The sequence below is a fragment of the Mobula birostris genome, chromosome 4 (genome assembly GCF_030028105.1).
Source record: "Mobula birostris isolate sMobBir1 chromosome 4, sMobBir1.hap1, whole genome shotgun sequence".
Lineage (NCBI taxonomy): Eukaryota > Metazoa > Chordata > Chondrichthyes > Myliobatiformes > Myliobatidae > Mobula > Mobula birostris.
Window position 1 is genome coordinate 55,852,800 of NC_092373.1, and position 19,984 is coordinate 55,872,783.

At 37.3% G+C, this 19,984-nt stretch overlaps 1 protein-coding gene across 2 annotated transcripts in view; it reads left to right on the forward strand.

Moving 5' to 3' along the window:
• Nucleotides 1-19,984, forward strand: part of LOC140195912 (transient receptor potential cation channel subfamily V member 6-like) — an 88,821-nt gene that overhangs the window by 36,363 nt on the left and 32,474 nt on the right. For both annotated transcript variants that reach the window (XM_072254580.1, XM_072254581.1), the window contains exons 3-6: nucleotides 1,650-1,772; nucleotides 4,462-4,602; nucleotides 8,706-8,804; nucleotides 19,629-19,801. In XM_072254580.1, the coding sequence (XP_072110681.1) occupies nucleotides 1,650-1,772; nucleotides 4,462-4,602; nucleotides 8,706-8,804; nucleotides 19,629-19,801 (536 nt within the window). The remainder of the gene's footprint in view (nucleotides 1-1,649; nucleotides 1,773-4,461; nucleotides 4,603-8,705; nucleotides 8,805-19,628; nucleotides 19,802-19,984) is intronic.

The window sequence follows — 19,984 nt, forward strand, 5'->3', positions numbered from 1 at the left end:
TAAATCTCTGAACCCTTTCTATGGTTTCCACGTCCTTCCTGTAGTGAGGTGACCAGAACTGAGCACAGTACTCCAGGTGAGGTCTGACCAAAGTATGTTAACAATTCAAAAACAAACTAAGAAGATGGCATTATTACAACGTAAGGACGTACTGGCTGTAACCAGACATATTTGAGGTTTGTAGGGATCAAGAAACTTGAGACATTTAGTTAAAACGTTTTCATGAGAGATAGGAGGGACAGTGAGGAATGGAGATTGTGGAACCATCCTAACTATCATCCAAATGGGTCATGTTAAGAAATGGAAAGGGAAATGGTGAGAAGGTATAGGGGATTAGGGATCAACTATGTAGTGATAGTAAAATGTGAAAGCTGATTGAGGATTTATAATATTACATGAGTTTAAACCATCTGAAGATGGGGAAATAAAAATGGTTAAAGTATAATTATCTTTAAGACTACTACTCAGATTAGTGTTTTAGACCAAATTCTAATTATTGATTTAGTTCTGGGGAATGAGGTTGTTTTTTAATACTGCTGATTATAAAAAGGGCAATTTGGGTTTTAGTGACTACAACACAAGATTAATGCAACAATAAGGAAGGACAATGAAGAATGAAAGAAAATGTTGAATGAGGAAAACATAGATATATTAAATTCATTCTTGTGTATGATACTTTTTAACAACCAGCTTCTTAAGTAATTGGCAGATGTGCTCAAATAGGGAAATAGTTGCCCAAGGATGAAAGATAAAGGAAATACAGATATTAGGGTGTAAGTTTATCTTCAGAATTTCAATGACCAGATATCTCTTAATAGGCTTCCTAAAAAATTTACAGCTGTGAAGTATATTTACTTTTTGTATAACATGATTATAGCCAAGTATTGGGAAAAGTTGTAGTTCAGCCACAATCTTATTGAATGCTGGACAAACTCAGGATGAAGTTTAGTTGGGGGATGGCTAATGGGAAAAATTGGTTACTCGTGTGACAATCTTCATATAATACATAACAATAAGGGGCAGGAGAAAGAGAATTGAAGTAAATGGGTGTAATTCTAAATTGAAGAAATTTGAAAGTTATGAAGTGTTTATTTTTATTCTCAGTGTGCACATACTGAACTTGAATGTTTGGATTTGTTGATAACGCAAGGGTAGACGGATTTACCGAACAATGAGATTGGCTAGTGCAACATGTAGGCTGACAGAACTTTAATGTCAATAAGTAAGTAGTGTTGGGGGGGGGGGGGGGGAGAGAAAAGAGTATGAACTTAATGAGATGTCTCAACGGTATGGATAACCAGAAGGTTTTAAAGATAAAATTGCATGGGAACATGGAATTAGTTTTACACTACTGTACCAATGAACAGCTTCCATCTGTTTCAGAATTCTCAACAGTTGAAAGAACAGATTTTCTATGTTAGACCTGATTCTACGGGCCTGATTGTTTTATAGTTGTTCTAAGATTTGTAACTATTCAGTGTTAGCTCAGAAAGAAGAATAAGAGTAAGCAAATAGTGATGGAGTGGTAATTATTCATACAATAGGGACTGAAATTCTATTTTTTTCTAAGGTAGTGCAGAATAATTTCTGTTGTATATCAGGATAGATATATATCCAATACTTTTAAACCTTATTTTGTTGTATTGTAGGTACTGTTGGAGAAACTGTGTTGCATGTTGCAGCATTATATAACAGTAAGGAAGCTGCAACTATATTGCTCAATGCCTTCCCATTCTTAATCGATGAGCCAATTGATTGTGAGATGTACAAGGGTAAGTTACTACAATCTTTAATTAAAATGTTAGAAGATACACACATTCTTCAGTAAACCAGTTTTGCAATGTATATTGGTTTAAATTCATTCCAAATATGCTTCAATACGAAGTAACATACACAAAATGCTGAAGGAACTCTGCAGTTCGGGCAGCATCTATGAAGAAGAATAAGGAGCTGACATTTTGGGCCAAGTCTCTTTATCAGGACTGTAAAGAAAGGGGGGGGGGAAGCCAGAATGAGAAGGTGGGGGAAAGGGAAGGAATACGAGCTAGAAGGTGATTGGTGAAAACAGGTGATGGGGAAGGTAGGTGGCTGAGGAAGGGGGTGAAGTGAGATCCTGGGAGGTGATGGGTGGAAAAGATTAAAAGGCTGAAGGGGAAGGAATCTAATAGGAGCGGACAGTGGATCATAGTAGAAAGAGGAGGGGGATGGGTACCAGAAGGAGGTGAACAGGTAGGTGAGAAGTAAGGAACAAGAGGGGAGCCAGAAAAGGGAATGGTAAAAGGGGGGGGGGGAGAAATTATTGGAGATTAGAGAAACTGATGTTCATGTGGTCAGATTGGAAGCTACAAGCTTGACTGTGTGCATACTTATGTACTGTAAAGTAGTGTAAATGAAGATGCATAAGCGTATTATGAGTATTGTCAGAAACAATTGAAAAAGCTCTGAAGATACAGGATAACTATTCACAATATCAGATCATATTTGAAACTTTAATTAACACTGCTGAGAGTAAAATTTATCCAACCTGTAAAAGGAAAGTCACTTTTTTCCCTTTGATTATTTGACTTCTGTTTTTTTTTGTATGATCATTAGATTTCTACCTTCCTATCAATTGAATTCCTTTATCGAATTACCAATGTTTTGTCATTCTTGATAATTGCTTTCTTTTCATTCTCCTTAACATCTGTGACTTGGGCATTGTTAACCCATTGTCTTCAGCATCTCCCCTTGGTGATTTAAATCCTGTTTATTAGTTTTGCCTTAGTCACACTAAGCTCTATTTCCTCACCGCCCCCCCCTCCACCTCCCGTGCCGATTACAAATTACTGCCTTGCGATAAAAGGTTGTGGCAATCCATTGCACCTTAAGTTTAACTTCAAATCCATATTTATCTTGGTAGCAAGTTCCTCTTCCATCTTCATTAATTTGAGCTAAATCTTGTAGCACAGTGGAAAATCTGCATGGTGTTAGCAACCACATGAATATCAGAAATAGAGTTCAATAGATATGACTTTTTGTATGGTGATTCTATATTAACAAATTAATTTCAGTAAGATTAAGGTCACTAAATGGATAAAAAATACTTTTCTTTCTTTTTCCTCTTCCAACTTCAGTTTTTCTATGAGATTAAACTTGACACCATTCTTTGGGTTTTGAGGTGGCATCTTATCTGCAGATGGGGCAGAAGGTAGTTAATTAGGTGGGTAGTATGGAAGGTAACTTCCTTGTTTTACCATTTGCATTGTTCTTCTGCCTGCTTTGAAGCATGGACTTGAGATTCTCAATGTTGTTTTGAATGCTTTGCCTCCACTTTGAGTGGTCAAGGGATGGAATTCCCACTAGTTGGAGGAGTTGTACTTTTTCAAGAAGGCTTGAGATTTGGAGAACGGGTTATGAATTTATGACACAAGTTGTCTCCTCCAATTTTAGAATTTCAATAGGGATACTATCTGCTCCCAAGACTCTAGTTTTTTTATTATTAGTTGTGATGTGACCATTTTAACTTCTTGTCAGTAATGGGTATTGCCAAAGCTGGATTAGATAGTTTGTATTTGAATGGTGCAAGAACATTCAAGTAGAGGACAAGGTCTCAATTGAGAGGCTCTTTATGAAGCAATTCATCCATCAGGTTCTGACTGTATCTTGACAATGTTCTTTCTTCTTGGTTCTCAGTGGAGTTGGATGTTGGGTCATTGAGTGCTTTGGTGTTAAAGAACCCTTGTATGTTCTGATTATCAGCACATAGCTGGACATCCTGACCTTTTATTTTCTAATTTAGTTTGTTCTTTATGTGATGGTTTTCTTTTGGCCATCAAATGCCCATTGGGCTTTGTCTTATCCCTTGAGGCCTGGTGAGGTTTCCATTTACATCAAGTAGCTCACAAATTTCCTGCTCATGCTCTCAAAACAAGCCCTGTAATTACCTGATGAAGAAGGCAAGAATCTGTTTATAGATGATTGCTACCCATCGTGGACCTCAGAGAAGTTTTGATGCTGTGAGCACTTTTCAACTCCTGTTGTTGGGAGATATCAGGCTGCCTGTGAGGTGCTTTGAAGAAGAGCTCTTAAGTTTCCTTGAGATAATTAACATTAATTTTGTTATTACTCTTTTAGTGTACTTAGTGCATGATGGTTTAATCCAAGTCTACTTGATGTTTGAATAATGAATATGCTAAGTAATTTTTAGACTAAACAATTTGAAATTTTGGACTAAACCACTTCTAGACAAATATCTTAAAATTTCTGAAGTCTCCCTGCATGTTTAATTCCAAGTTTTTGTTACAGTGTATTGTTGGTCTTGGTAATAACTCTTTGGAATATGAAAGCATTCACATTATTTTTGTTTATTTTTGTATGATTAATTCAAGAAATGAAAGTCACAGATGAAGCAAATTTAAGAATATACCCTTATTACTTGACAAAATTAAATTTGCTGTAATTGAATAGCTGATATGTCTTCAGGTGAAACCGCATTGCACATTGCAGTGGTGAATCAGAATGTGGAACTTATTAAGGAACTGCTGGCACTAAATGCAGATATAAAACATTCTCGTGCTGTGGGAACATTTTTCACCCCAGGAAAAGACTGTCGATGTTATTATGGTATGGTAAGACTTCTAACATTATGTTTACAATTAAGCATTGTTTTGGATAGTTTTGGTGTTTTAGTACTTCAATACAATTCTTAATTGCTTCGGTAGAAGTATGAATATTTCTATAAAGAAAACTAACATTGGGTGATACCTCTGAGTTGCCAATTCCCTTTCATATCTCTTACAGTATTCCACACTGATGTCTTGAAGGAATGTTGGAATATTATTGGACTTGACTGCTGGTTTATGAGGAAGAATTGCATTTCTACAAAATGACCCATATTGCCATTTTCTATAAACAAAGCTGTGTAATCTGCACATGATTCAAGAAACACAAGTTGGGGGGAAAAAATCCTGTTGACATTTTTCTCTGCATTAATTCCATGAAACCAAATTTTATTCTGTATCTCAAAATCTTGGTTTGTGACTTGCAAGTTATTTAAGAGGAAATTTCCATTACCCAAGTTGCCATAACAGGGGAATTGCCTGTAGTTTTCTCAATTCATCATCTGAGCAAATTTGAATGGCCTAAGATCTTTATTTCAAATTACCTATCTTATTGTTTTAAACTTTTAGGGTACAATTATTTTTTTCAATACAGCTTTTAAATTACTCCTTATTAAGTTAAATTGATATCCTTTTATTATTTTGGTTATTTTAACTAGAGATATTCCAGGATTATGTTGTGTGCAGTATAAGGTGAGAAAGCCTAAATTACCTCACCTTTTTTGATTGGGTTTAGTATGGATTTGTAATGGAGCGTTTATGTGGTCACCTACACATCTCTGTAACAGGTTATGGTTTCTATTCTCACAGTCTCCTCCAGCTGGATTTGATCAGGGGGGTAGCTGCCTTTGATGCAAACAGATGTATTTTATTTAAACACAAGGAAAGCATCTTATTCATGTAGCTTACGGAGTAGGCATGCAGCACTGCCAGCAAGTTGCATATTTTAATGTAACACCACCCCCACCCCCAACCCCTAGAGTAATTGACTTTAATCTTAGAGCTGTTAGGTCATTGAAGATGATGAACATAGAGAAATTCTATCTGGCAAATTATAGCAATACTATATCTTTGAAAAACTTCCCATTTAATTTGTATGATTTTTCCCTTTTTTCCTCATCAATTTTTAACCCGTTTATTTTTGAATATTATTAAAGAGATGAATCATACAAATTGATGCCTAAATAACTTCCTTATTAATGAATAACTTCCTTATTAATGAAAATAATTGTGGGAGTCAGAGAAGTGTGTTGAAGCCAGCACATCTGATTTTTTGCTCCAGTGGTGGATGTTTTTTTTAACATGCATCTCAATTGTTAGGTGTTATCCAATGTGTATCTTGTGTGTACATTCCACATTGGAGTCAGCTATGACAAATTCATAAGTGCCAAGCCTTAGACTTACATGGGCTTTCAAAAGTCCCACAATGGGCTGCTTTAGAATATAGAGCCATTAAGAGTTTCCCAGCTTCTTGGCATTGGCTACTACAATCTTTTGATCGTGGATATGTGGAAATTGCATTCAGGAGAAATGGCCTTATTCCTGAATGGGCAGGGTATATTTCCACAGGACAGGGTTCAGACTACTGTGTGAATAACATGTTAAACTGTATTAGTTTACTGCTCCTATAATTGTTACCATGCAAAACTGGGAATAACTAACAGATTCAAAAATTAGAAGGCTGATCTTTCATGACCTTGCTTTGTCCCACAGTTCTCTGTGGAATTTCAGATATAATTATCTGGATAGACAGGGTCTGATTAGGAACAGTCAACATGGATTTGTGCGTGGAAGGTCATGTTTGACAAATCTTATTGAATTTTTTGATGAGGTTACTAGGAAAGTTGACAAGGGTAAAGTGGTGGATGTTGTCTATATGGACTTCAGTAAGGCCTTTGACAAGGTTCCACATGGAAGGTTAGTTAGGAAGGTTCAATTGTTAGGTATTAATATTGAAGTAGCAAAATGGATTCAGCAGTGGCTGGATGGGAGACACCAGCGAGTAGTGGTGGATAACTGTCAGATTGGAGGCCGGTGACTAGTAGTGTGCCTCAGGGATCTCTACTGGGTCCAATGTTGTTTGTCATATGTATTAATGATCTGGATGATGGGGTGGTAAATTGGATGAGTAAATATGCAGATGATACTAAGATAGGTGGAGTTGTGAATAATGAAGTAGGTATTCAAAGCTTGCAGAGAGATTTAGGCCAGTTAGGAGAGTGGGCTGAAAGATGGCAGATGGAGTTTAATGCTGATAAATGTGAGATGCTACATTTTGGTAGGACTAACCATAATAGGACATACATGGTAAATGGTAGGGCATTGAAGAATGCAGTAGAACAGAGGGATCTAGGAATAATGGTGCATAGTTCCCTGAAGGTGGAATCTCATGTGGATAGGGTGATGAAGAAGGCTTTTGGTATGCTGGCCTTTATAAATCAGAGCATTGAGTATAAGAGTTGGGATGTAATGTTGAAATTATATAAGGCATTAGTGAGGCCAAATTTGGAGTATTGTGTACAGTTTTGGTCACCGAATTATAGGAAAGATGTCAACAAAATAGAGAGAGTACAGAGAAGATTTACTCGAATGTTACCTGGGTTTCATCACCTAAGTTACAGAGAAAGGTTGAACAAGTTGGGTCTTTATTCTTTGGAGCGTAGAAGGTTAAAGGGGGACTTGATAGAGGTATTTAAAATTATGAGGGGGATAGATGGAGTTGACGTGGATGGGCTTTTTCCATTGAGAATGGGGGAGATTCAAACAAGAGGACATGAGTTGAGAGTTAAAGAGCAAAAGTTTAGGGATAACATGAGGGGGAACTACTTTACTCAGAGAGTGGTAGCTGTGTGGAACGAGCTTCCAGCAGAAGTGGTTGAGGCAGGTTCGATGTTGTCATTTAAAGTTAAATTGGATAGCTATATGGACGGGAAAGGAATGGAGGGTTATGGGCTGAGTGCAGGTCGGTGGGACTAGGTGAGAGTAAGAGTTCGGCATGGACTAGAAGGGCTGAGATGGCCTGTTTCCATGCTGTAATTGTTTTATGGTTAAATCTGTTCCCACCTGTATTGTTGTTTCCAACATTGACCAGAACTTCTCTCTGCTTCCTACCTCTCTGTCAAAGTATTATAATAGTTTCAAAATTAAGTCCGAAGTTGCCTTCTGTTATTCATTGCATTTATTCCTCCAGATTTGCTAATTCAGTTTTATTTTAATTAACCAAAGTGGGAGTAGTTCAGCAGTGGCTGATACTGTTGTTGCTAGAATGTGTGTGCCCCTCTTGGGAACCTGCTATATAGGATACTTGTCAGATATTTTTCAAAAACCCAAGGTTGATCAAGTACAAAAATCAGCGTTTTAGTGACTAATTACAATTCAGATTACATCCAGAGGGGGTAATAATGCTTATATCTAAGATATCCACCCAGTTAAAAGAGCATTCAGTGAGTGAGTGCCTTGCAGAATGATGCAATGCTCCGTTAACTCTGCAGAAATAGCAAAACACTATGCTATCCATCTGCAAATAATTCATTTAATTTCAGCCACTTTTCTATTTTAAAATTTGTTTTAGGTTTAAATGAGCAGAAATCTTAAGCAGAGATATATCCTGAGAGGCAGCAGGGTTTCGTTTGCATAGTGTTTTTGCTCATCATATTGCTTTCCTTCCACCAATCATTCCAGGCTTGGAAGGAGTGTAGACCATATTTGTAATACAAACAAAATCAGTTTATTTGAACACACAGCAAACAGGTTATTTGTCAGGTTTCAGAACAGATCACACCATACTGTGTGTATGTTATAGATCAAGTACAGGGTGGGTTCCACAACACCAGTTGCAACAAACCAGCAGGTGGAATCCATACTTTTTTTTCTAGATGACATTTTCCAATTGTAAAGACTCCATTTAGTGCTAAATTAAAAGATTGCAGAAAATAGCACACATTCCATGCTCAACTTTGGAGAATGCATTCCTATTTTGCATTGATCACTGAAGAAAATTCAATAAGTGAAAAACTTATGAACTGTGGAAAGTAAGGAAATATTTAAATTTCTGCTGCTTTCTTTAAAACCCCTGTAGTAACCATTTTTTTTTCCTTTCTATGTTAGGAGAATATGTTTTATCATTTGCAGCCTGCATTGGAAATGAACAGATAGTTAAAATGATCGTGGCACATGGGGCACCTTTAAATGCACAAGATAAACAAGGTAGGGTCGATATTATTATATGTAATTAAATTTAACTACTGTTTGGGTTGTTTTCCAATATTGTGGCATTCATTATTTCTACATATTGCAGCATCTTAATTGCAATAACACGGATTACTTATTTAACGGTCACTCAGTTGATGTAAGAAGGCTTACAATTTCAATTGAAGATCATAAATCAGCCATCCTTTCTCAAGGATAAATGCTGAATCAATTTCTTTTTAATAACAAAACATACATAAAGTGAAATGGCTTGACTCACCAGTATGCTGGACCCATCAGAGTTGGCAGCATGTTTGGATAAGAGTGAGATGGAATAAACCTTGGCGATCAGCTTTGATTTCAGACACCATGAAATCTCGTGGCACATAGTCAAAGATACAAAAGGAAACTTACCACAGAGTTTCTCCTAGAATTGATAAATTTCAGCTCTAAGCTAATCAACTCATAGAAGAAACACTAGAAGACCTCTGTGGTGGAATTCAATGCCCATAACCAAGCATGCCTTGGTAGCACTGCAACTATCTGAACTAAGGGTGTCCTGAAGGATGTAAAAGATTGTGTTTCCAGTACTTCGTGAGCAAGGAAACATGATGGATAAAAATTGCTTGACCACATCTTCATGAATCTACCTGCTGCAGACATGGAACAGGATTAGGCCATTTGGCCCATTGAATCTGCTCTGCCATTCAACTATGATTGACTTATCTTTGGTCTCAACCCTATTTTCCTGCCTTCTCCCTGTAAACTTCGACAGCCTTATTAATCAAGAGTCTTATCAATCACTTAACTTGGACTCCACAGATTCACCACCCTGTAGCTAAAGAAATTCCTCCTCATCACTGTTTTAAAGGAATAGCTTGTATTCTGAGGCTTTGATTTCTGCTCCTAGTCTCTCCCACTATAAGAAACATCCTCTCCAAGTCCACTTTATCTTGGCCTTTCAATATTCGATAGGTTTCACTGAGATACCTTCCCTCCTCTTTCTAAAATCCATTGTACAGGCCTAGAACCATCAAGCAGTCCTCAAGCGTTACCCCTTTCATCCCTGGGATCATTCACATTGGCCTCTTCTGGAAACTCTCCAATGTCAAAACATCCATCTTTAGGTATGGGTCCCAAAATTGTTCACAATATTCTAAATGTGGTCAGGCCAACAGCTTGTAAAGCCTCTGCATTATATCCTGCTTTTATGTTCTATCCTCTTGAATGCTTACAATGCATTTGCCTTCCTTACCACTGACTCAACATGCAAGTTAACCTTCAGGGAATCCTGCACTAGGACTCCCAAGTGCACCTTTGCACCTCTGAACTCAGAATATTTTCTCCATTTAGAAAATAGTCTTTTCCTTTATTTCTTTTGCCAAAGTGCATGACTATATACTTCCCTACATTATATTTCATCTGCCACTTCTTTGCCCATTTTCCCAATCTGTCTAAGTCCTTCTGCCAACTCCTGGCTTTCTCAACACTATCTGTTCCGCCTGTTTTGTATCATCTGCAAATCTGGCCACAAAGCCAACAATACTGTCATCCAGATCATAAACATATAATGTGAAAAGTAGTGGACCAAATACTGGCCCATAAGGAATACCACTAGTCACTGGCAGTCAACTGGAAAAGGCTCCCTTTCTTCCCACCATTTACCAATCTTCCATTCATAGTAGTACTTTTCCTGTAATAGTGTGGGCTCCTAACTTGTTTAGCAGCATCATGTGTGTGACACCTTGCCAGAGACCTTTTTAAAAGTCCAACTAAATAACACACACTGACTTTCTCCTTTGTCTATACGGCTTGTTACTTAGAATTCCAACAGATCTGTCAGGCAAGATCTCCCCTTAAGCAAATCATTATGGAGCCCCTTTCAGCCTTTTTTATGATGTGCTTCCAAGTTTCCTGAAACCTTGTCCATATAATGGACTTTAAAATCTTGCCAACCACTGAAATCAGGCTAACCATTGATCCCAGAGGGCCCTGTAATCACTGTACTGACCTTGTGGAAACAGAGATCCTTCTTAACACCAAGAATATGCTCAATCATATAATGTGATTCTTCCATTGTGTGAAATAGAACAGATAAGGTGATATGAAATTGGGAATTCTTGAAGCTGTGGAGCTTCAATATACTCCACCAAAATCTATACCTCATGGCCCAGCATATCTCACATTCTACTATTATGATCAAAGCAAGAGATCATCTCAGGTTCAGAGAATTGCAGTAGGGGCAAGGCAGAGTAACACTGGGCTTACTTAAAAATGAAATGCCAATTGGGTGATGGACTGCATGTGTGCCAAAAAACAAATACAGTATGAAATGGAGTGAAGTGATCCCAAAATAGACAGATTGGATCGGTGTGCAGTGTTGACATAACTAGTGATGAGCCATTAGACAATTAATAGAAGCAGGAGACTTCAAATTAGTTCTTATCCTTAGCAGTCGTGGGACCCAGTATGAGAATGCTAATAACTTGACTGAAACAGTTGCAAGCTAGTTCAAACAGATGTATAAAGCAGATTCTACAGCCTGACCTCTTTCCCAAGATCCCTATAATCACACAAGCCAATTCTGGACATTCTATATGAAATCAAGAAATTGCTGAAAACGCCTTCTAGAGTTGGTCTTTCATTCCAAACCTAATTGTGCTTCCTAGTTCCAGTACTATCACAGCATTGACATTCATGCAGCACTCGCACACCAGTAGCTTCTCTCCACTGATGCCTAATTTGGGTTGTACTAGAACCACCTAGCTCCACTGCTTCACCCAAATCCTGCATGAACCTAAACTAAAGAGCTGAATCCCAGAGGTGAGGTGACTGTGACTGCCTTGAAATCAAGGTAGTCTTTGACCAGGCACAGCATAAAAGAACTCTAGTAAAACTGAGTCATAGTTTGCACTACTCAGATGGCTGTGGTTGTTAAGTCAATCGTCCCAGTCCAAGGCCATCCCCGTTAAGAGTTGCTTAGGGCAATAACATAAGCCCATTCGTCTTCATCTATTTCATTAATGACCTCCCATTATTGAGTCAGCAGCTGATCCATTCTTCAGCCATCTGTGCTGTGTGCAGCAAGACCCAAACAATGTTCACACTGAGGTTGGGAAGTGGTAAGTAACTTTTGAGTTGAGCGATGGCCACCTCCATCAAGAGAAAACAGAACCATTTACTGTTGATGTTCAGTGGCATTGGTGTCTGCTGTCTCCACATCTTCAACATCCCAAGGTCCACCATTAACAAGAATTTCACTGGACTAGCCTTATCAATACTTGACTATAAGTGCAGGTTTGAAGCTGGATATGGTGTGTAACCCACTTCTAATGTTCCAGAAATGTTTTACTTTCCACATGATGCAAATCAGAAATCTGATGGAATAAGTGCTTGCTTTAAGTACTGCTTCAATAACATCAGGAAGATTGCGAATGCATACAGGCTGCTTGGTTGGCATTTTATCAAGCACCCCCCTTCCTCCTACAAGCGCAAACATTACGTGCCATTCTAATGCACAGCAAAAGCTATGCTGTCAGCACCTCACAAACCTGTAGTCCAGAAAGGCAAAGGCACGAGACATATGAGAATGTCACTCACTGTTTCCCTCCAAGTCTCATGCCACACTGACTTGGAAACGTATCACCATTTCTTCATCACTGTGGGATAAACACTAGACTATGTGAGTACCTTCACCAAGAGGGTTGCAGTGCGTCATCAACACCTGTTCAGAGTGGACAGGAATGGACAATAAATTCCTAACTTTGCAGCAATGCTTGTATTCCAAAATAAAGGAAAATTTGATTATTTGTTTACTTGCCTGTCTAAGCAGCCCCTTCATGTATTCCATGTCAAAATGCATTGCTTGTAATTGTTGAAGAGCTCTTCTGATTATTGTCTTTTCAACTTAGTATGCCCAAATTCATTGTTTTAATATTTATTTCATTGTATTCTACCATGCTGTTTGCACTAAATCAAGACAACTAGATTAAGGGTGTCCTAAAGTACAGTATATTAGGATTTACAAGGATGTTGCAGGGTCTCGGAAACCTGAATTATAAGGAAAGGTAGAAGTGGTTTGGACTTCATTCCTTGGAATGTAGAAGGCTGAAAAAAGATTTGATAGAGGTATACAGAATTAAGGGGTACAGATGCGATTAATGCAAACAGGCTTTTTCCATTGAGGTTCAGTGGTACTGCAATTAGAGGTCATGGGTTAAGGGTGAAAGGTGAAAAGCTTGAGGGGAACTTATTCACTCAGAGGGTAGTGAGAGTGTGGAACAAGCTACAGCACAAGTAGTGCTTGCAAACTTGATTTCAATGTTTAAGATAAGTTTGAGTAGGTACACGGATGGAGGGCTGTGGTCTTGGTTGATGGGAGTAGGCAGCACGGACTAGACAGGCTGAAGGGCCTGCTTCTGTGCTGTACTTTTCTATGACTCTACCTTGGAGCTAGAAGGAATACCTATTGGGCACTCCTTCATTGTGGTCTTATTTATTCTGACAATTCAGTTCTATTTTGGTTTAACTATTCATGACTTAAAGATGGAGAGAACCAAATGATAATTAAAAAATATAACTGGCAAATGACCAAATTAAGAATATGGTGAAAATATTCACTATCCCAGGTAATCTGTTGCATCCTAGAAAGTTGATAAACAACCAAGATCCAACAGTACATCTCAATATAACCAGTACTGCAGTAGGCAATATTGGAAAATTATTTTTATATGAAAACTACATTTAAAATGTAGTGAATTGATTTTCATCTCTTTCACTTGAATTGTACTCGGGTATGAATATGTGGCAGAGGGGGTGGTGATATGAATGATGATGATCACCATTCTGTATACTCTTGATGTTTTCAAGCCACACAGCACAACCAGACTCCTTGGTCCACTAAGTCCACACCAACTATCAAACCCCCATTTACTCTCATCACGTTTTATTTTATCTACTATTCTATCAGTTCTGTCCAGATACTCACCAAACACTAAGGGGCCATTTAGGGTATCTTTGGGATATTAGAGGAAACTGAAGAACCTGGAGGCATCCAGATGGTCATAGATAGAAAATGTGCTTTCCACACTGAGCACCAGATTTCAGGGTTGAACAAGAGTGGTCAGCTCGCAACTCTGCACTATGCCACCCTCAATTATGCTAATTTGGAGGTATAAAAATGTGCATTTTCAGAGTGGAGGGCTATGAATATGCAATATGCCAATAATTGGATCTTTGAAGTGGAAGAACAAAAGTAGGTCACAGTCATCTCTGATGGAGATGAGTTGTAGGTACAAAATCAGTGCTCGAAGATCTCTAATACCTATAAAGGTCTTGATATTGAAACTCATTCTTACTTGCTTTTGTTAAATCATGAAATAATAAGGGCTGTATGATTTATTCCCCTTCTGAGAAGTGGTTCTACTGACTTCCACTGAAGTTTGATTGGAAACAGATCAGAATCCAGAGACACTGCTATATTGCCTGCTTAGTGTTGATTGAAGACGAATTCCCCTTCATCGGTACCCTTCAAATGACAATCAGTAACAGAAGCAGCACATAAAACAAGCTCTTTAAATGTGACACGAAACTGAAAACTGAATTGTAGATGGATCTGAATCATGATCTGTAAACATACTGCTCTTTATGACACAATAATATCCTGAGAAGCTGGGAACCTGCTGTTGAACATTATTAAATACCTTCAAATGGAAACTGCTGGCTTGTCTATTCAATGAATGCGAGTAGGATGCATATTGAACGTTAGCAATGCCTGGAGGAATAGTGGCTAACTAGCTGCATAATGGCATAGGACAGCATTTCAGGTGATAGTACAAGAAGCTGAATAGTAACGACAGAGTGCATCGCCATTTCAGGAACTGACAAAAGGTACAATATCCCATTTTTGTCCTGAAGGAACAAAATTATCTGTGAAATGTATATGCGGAGAGTCTGAGAGAAAAGATGATGTGTCTTTGACCCCTGTGATTTTTTTTTGATTAACCTCAAAGCTGTAACATCCTCAAAATGGGCTTCAAATGGTCAAAAACTACTGATGTCAGAGTTATTGAGAAAGAAATTCACAAAACAAGTAGTTCATTTATTCAAACAAGCAAAACTACTACTTTGCCCTCCAGTGGTACGCTCAAGTTCAGATGCTAGGAAGTTTCCCACACTTGGAATGAACCTCATTGTGAACCACTCTAAGTTTTCTGATTTAGAATTTTAAGTGTAATCCCATTGCAACTATTGAAATTGTGTTTGATTAACATGTAATGCATAAAGTGTGATTTTATAATATTAGATTTGCACAGCTAACACAGAAACCAGGTCAAGCATGCTGGGGAGGCAGTGGATAACAAAATAGTCTTGGATAAATCGAAGGTCACAGATTTCAGTTGTTTATGACAAATGGGATTTTACTTGGTGTTCCAATTACTTTAAGTTATTATATCAGTGAATTATAATCACCATTTCTTGATTATATGCAATCACTTTGTTGTATGTGAAACTAATATGGTTATGTTTTGTAAACACTGCATGCTGAAGATCTTTTGAGATGTGGGTGACTGAAACTGCCATTGGTTTATACTTAGTACAATTACTAAAAGAATTAGAGTGATTCACTTAATGACTTCTCACTGGGATTGGCTGGACAGGTGAGCAGAAACTGTCAAAAGGATTCTGAGTTTCATTTAAAACAGTGCTGATATGATAGAGAACTGTTTGAGTACTCTGTATTTGGTGGATCTGATGCACATTGGGAGATTTGATGTGACGTACTGTCAGGATTTCACCAATGCTTTGTGTATTTCCTCCTGCTTAGGATTTCATCTAAAGGTATCCTGCATTGCTTTTATTTAAGTAAGTACCTTTCAGGAATTGCCAGAAGAAGTGCTCATTGCTGAGATCCATAGCTTTGGGGATCAAAGATTCTTCTGTTGCAACTTGAGTAGTTCTGTATTATGTGGCACTTCTTTCCATTACCTTCCAGTGTTCCACACTTAGTAGAAACCACAGTAACAATCCTCGGAAACCTTCAACAAAGCTGAATTCTTTAGGGTCCAAAGGGCACAGAGGAATAATTGCTGTCCTTTTTTAAAATCAAAGTCAGAAAGCTGTACAACTTAGCAAAATAAGGGATTTTACCGAGCTCATTCAAGATAGTTTAATGTCATTTCCAGTACACAAATGTAAAGGAGAACGAAATAATTGTTACTCTGGATCCGATGCAGTATGAAGCACAATACGATAAAGAACACAGTATATTTAAAAAAACATTAAATTCATATGATGTATAGATTGATTGTCCATAAAATGACACTAGGCACAGGAGTGTCTGTACATAACATGACTTAGTGGAAAGTTGCATTGAGAGAACTGCATTTAACACAAGGAGTGAATTGTTACAAAAATGGAGTAAAATATTTAAGAATTTTTGAGCCAGAATTCTGATATTTATTAGTAAATCTGAACTTGTAAATTGGCATGAATGTTTATAGTTTGATCTCAAAAATTGAAGGTACCTCAGCATGCTTGTTTAAAGTTTGGCACCTTTGTTGGTGCATTAAATCTTGCATTGCAATTTGGCTTATTTAGAGACTAGTGTGCAAGATATTAGAGGACAGCATTGCACCAATTGGTGAAACGTTAATGGCAGATTAAAGTGGACAGGAACACAACTGAGCAGCAACTATCTCAAATCAAGAAAAAAAAAGACATGCAAAAACTAAAAAGAAAACCACACTGAGCTATGGTGTTCTTTTAACCTAGTATAACTGCCCTGAATTTTAAACTTGGACTTTCTGGAGTGAACCATTACCTTTGGGACAGAACAAAATGAATATCCAATGAAGACAAACTGGGATAGAAACTACTTCAAGGTAATAAAATATTTGTCCAGTAAGTCCTCTTGCAATATCTAAATGTCATTGAAAACGTACCTCACAAAAAATGACATGTATTGCTGGACTAAAATATCTGCTCCATAAAGTCAGTGGCCCTATTTTTAAAAATGCAATACTTTAGATTTAACATCAGTATTAACTAAGCACAAAAGAATCTAAGTTGGATTGAATATGACATGCAGCCCAACAAGTATTAACTTTAATTTCATAGTTCTTAATATTTACAAGTAGAAAAATGTATTTAGATCAAAAGGGTAAAAGCAACAACAATGACATCAATCCTTAGCAGATCAGGCTGTAGCTATGGAGGAGGAAAGAGATATCCAGTCAGATTGTACTGGCCTCAGCTTGAGCCTGGAATGGCCATAATCTCTGCATGCCTGCATTTATCCATGCTGAATGTGGAGAATTGATCTCACTGAACCAGTTCACCCTGTGCTTAGCAACAGAGCCAGGGGTAGAGACCCCGCCCCTAAAACATTCCTGATATGTCATTAAAGTGTTAATGCTGGCACTGATTTTTGACAACTGTAAATAATTATAGATGTTTTTAATGCCTCCTGATATTCAGAGACATTTAAATTAATAAGCTTGCATTAAAATGATTTTGAAAAGAGAAATCACGCTCAATCATTTGAATAGAATTAAGAATGTTAAACCAAAACAAAATTAAGAAAATAACTAAGCAACCCTTTGTCTCCTTATCTAGATGCTAGAATCTCTGCTGAAATTGAAACAGATTCTAGACTTCTGTTCTTGAGAGCAGGTGGTTTGAAGTCTAGGTCTTTCAACCATTTGTTTAGCTGATTGCTGTTATTTTTTTTTACGATTGAAACTGAGACCTGGCCCAGAGTTTCAGCTTAGTGATCTTTCAGCAGAGTGGAAAGGAGCTTTCAAGTCACTTGTGGAAGTATGTAATACAGTCACAGGTCCCTAGATTCAGTATAAAATGCATACCATAGAAAGTATAGACGGTGCAAAATATTGCAATAATTTTTCAATATTTAACTTTTTATTGCAATATTTAGAAAGGAATTGTATACAATTTTTTACACAAGGAATTTTAAATCAAGTAATTGTGCTTGTTCAAAGCAAATGTCCTTGCATCCTGCTCACTAAATCCTGTTTGCCCTTGTGCTTTTCAGTCTTTCTTCCCAAGTTTCAGAATTAATCTACGATTAGTCTCTAAAAATGAATCAACACCATTCCTAAATCTCAATTGCACCAGTTACCAGCAAACTTACAAATTAAACACAAAGACTTGGAGATTGTAGTCAGCTGTGAAGGCATAATATTCATCATTGGTCTCCAGGAAACATACCCACAATGATTAATGGAAATTTTCTTGTCCCTCACTGATCTCTGCGGGTGTCACTTCAAAGGAATTAATTACAATGGATTCCGGTTAATTGGGACACATCGGTGCTTTGGCCCAATTAAGCGGCTGCCCTAATTATCTGTTTTCATGGAAATAGTTAAAAAGGAATAAAAGGGACGAACTGAGTAACGAATTACATATTTAAATGAAACGTGGAACAAATTAGAACACTACCAATACTACTGCAGTACTATAAACTGTATTTGTTCCTAATAGTTATTGACAGAGGAATTAATCTTTGTCACGTTCTTTTGAATGTAATGAACAAAATCAGCATAGACACCTAGTGGACTGCCTTCACACAATGCTGTTGACTTTTACAGCCTCCAATTCTTCATTTTCATTCTAACATTCAAGATATTTGTCAATACCTTCAAATTCTTCATAGTTTCTAACTTGCTGAACTAGTGAAATCATTTCATTTTCATTCCTGGTCTTTTGTGGCATCTCCAAGCCTACAAGCTTGAAACCACAGTGAGCAAAGCAGTTCTGATTTCTCTTGCTGCTTATATCTTGTCAACTATCAGTGACACAAAATTACTTTTTTTTGGAACACAACTGACGATAATGAACAGCTGTTCGCGCAAAACAGTGTTGTCTAATGCCCATGCAAGTGCATGTAGTTTGATGCTGTTAGAAGCTGTTCGATGACAGTCTCCTGCCCTAATTAGGTGGCGTAGTGTTCCAAATAAATGAAGGGATCCTGACTATTTTCTCAATTAGTTTTTGTTCTTTACAGTTGCTCCAAATAAGCAGCTGCACCGATTAACTAATGGGCCAATTAACTGCAATTCACTGTATATCCAACCATCACAAAGCCAGCAGGCTGGTTGGGCAGATATTCAAATTTTAAAATTGTTATGGTAAACCTTGCAATGAAAAGTATCTATTCAAAAACACAAGTATTTTGTAATAGGATAAATAAAAATTGGAGCATACTCGTAATGTGATGGGGGTTGAAATATCATTAGCTTTTGATGAACATTATTCTTGAAACCGTTATTCTGGGGAAATAACAAGATGTATGCAGAAAATCGTTTCTATCAGCATCAGGGAAGTTGTCTTGAAGTAATTTTCTGAAAACCATTTTAAAATCTTTTAACCAGGCTTCACACTTCCAATGATTTTTTTTGTAGTGAAAATAGTGTGTTGTTTACGTCAAATCATGTTAATTCTGTGTGGTTTACCTTTGCAAAGATTGAAAATCGCTTGCTGTGAGGCAGTGTATCACTGATAGCAAGTTCTGAATTTCTGTGTTTAATTATACACATGCAGAAGTCAGAAGTAGCTGTCAGTTTTACAGAGTGATAACAACGAATACCTTTAATTGCACCTTCATTGTGACTACAAATCCCTGGGCACCGAGGGGAAGGGCAGTGTTAGAGGGGAAATATTGTTCTGTTGTTACAGGGCAATCTTAATCCTTCTAATGTTACTCATTGCAATATGGGCCATGTAATGTTTACTTTTAGGCAGCAAAAAATTTAGATATGTGCTGGCATTTTCAATCAATATTTTAAAATGCATTAGACCTAATCTTATTTTGTTGTTTTATAGGTAACACAGTTTTTCACATGCTTGTGCTGCACCCAAATAAGAGTATGGCCTGCAGAATGTACAATTTTATCTCGTCGCTTATTTCAAAGGAAAAAATTGAATACTTGGAGAGCATCACCAACAAAGATGGGCTGACTCCCATGAAGTTGTCAGCATTCGAAGGGGATGTAGCAGTAAGCTAACACAGTTCTACTTTATTAAATTTTGATAGTTTTTTGACAAAATGCTGTGTAGTTGTCAACAACTTAATAGAAGCAGGTTTTCCAAAAATGCTGTTACAAATTTGGGGAAACTGTCATGTAAATATTAATATTTAAGGAATATGCAAAATCTACATTGTAAATAGCTATTTGCAT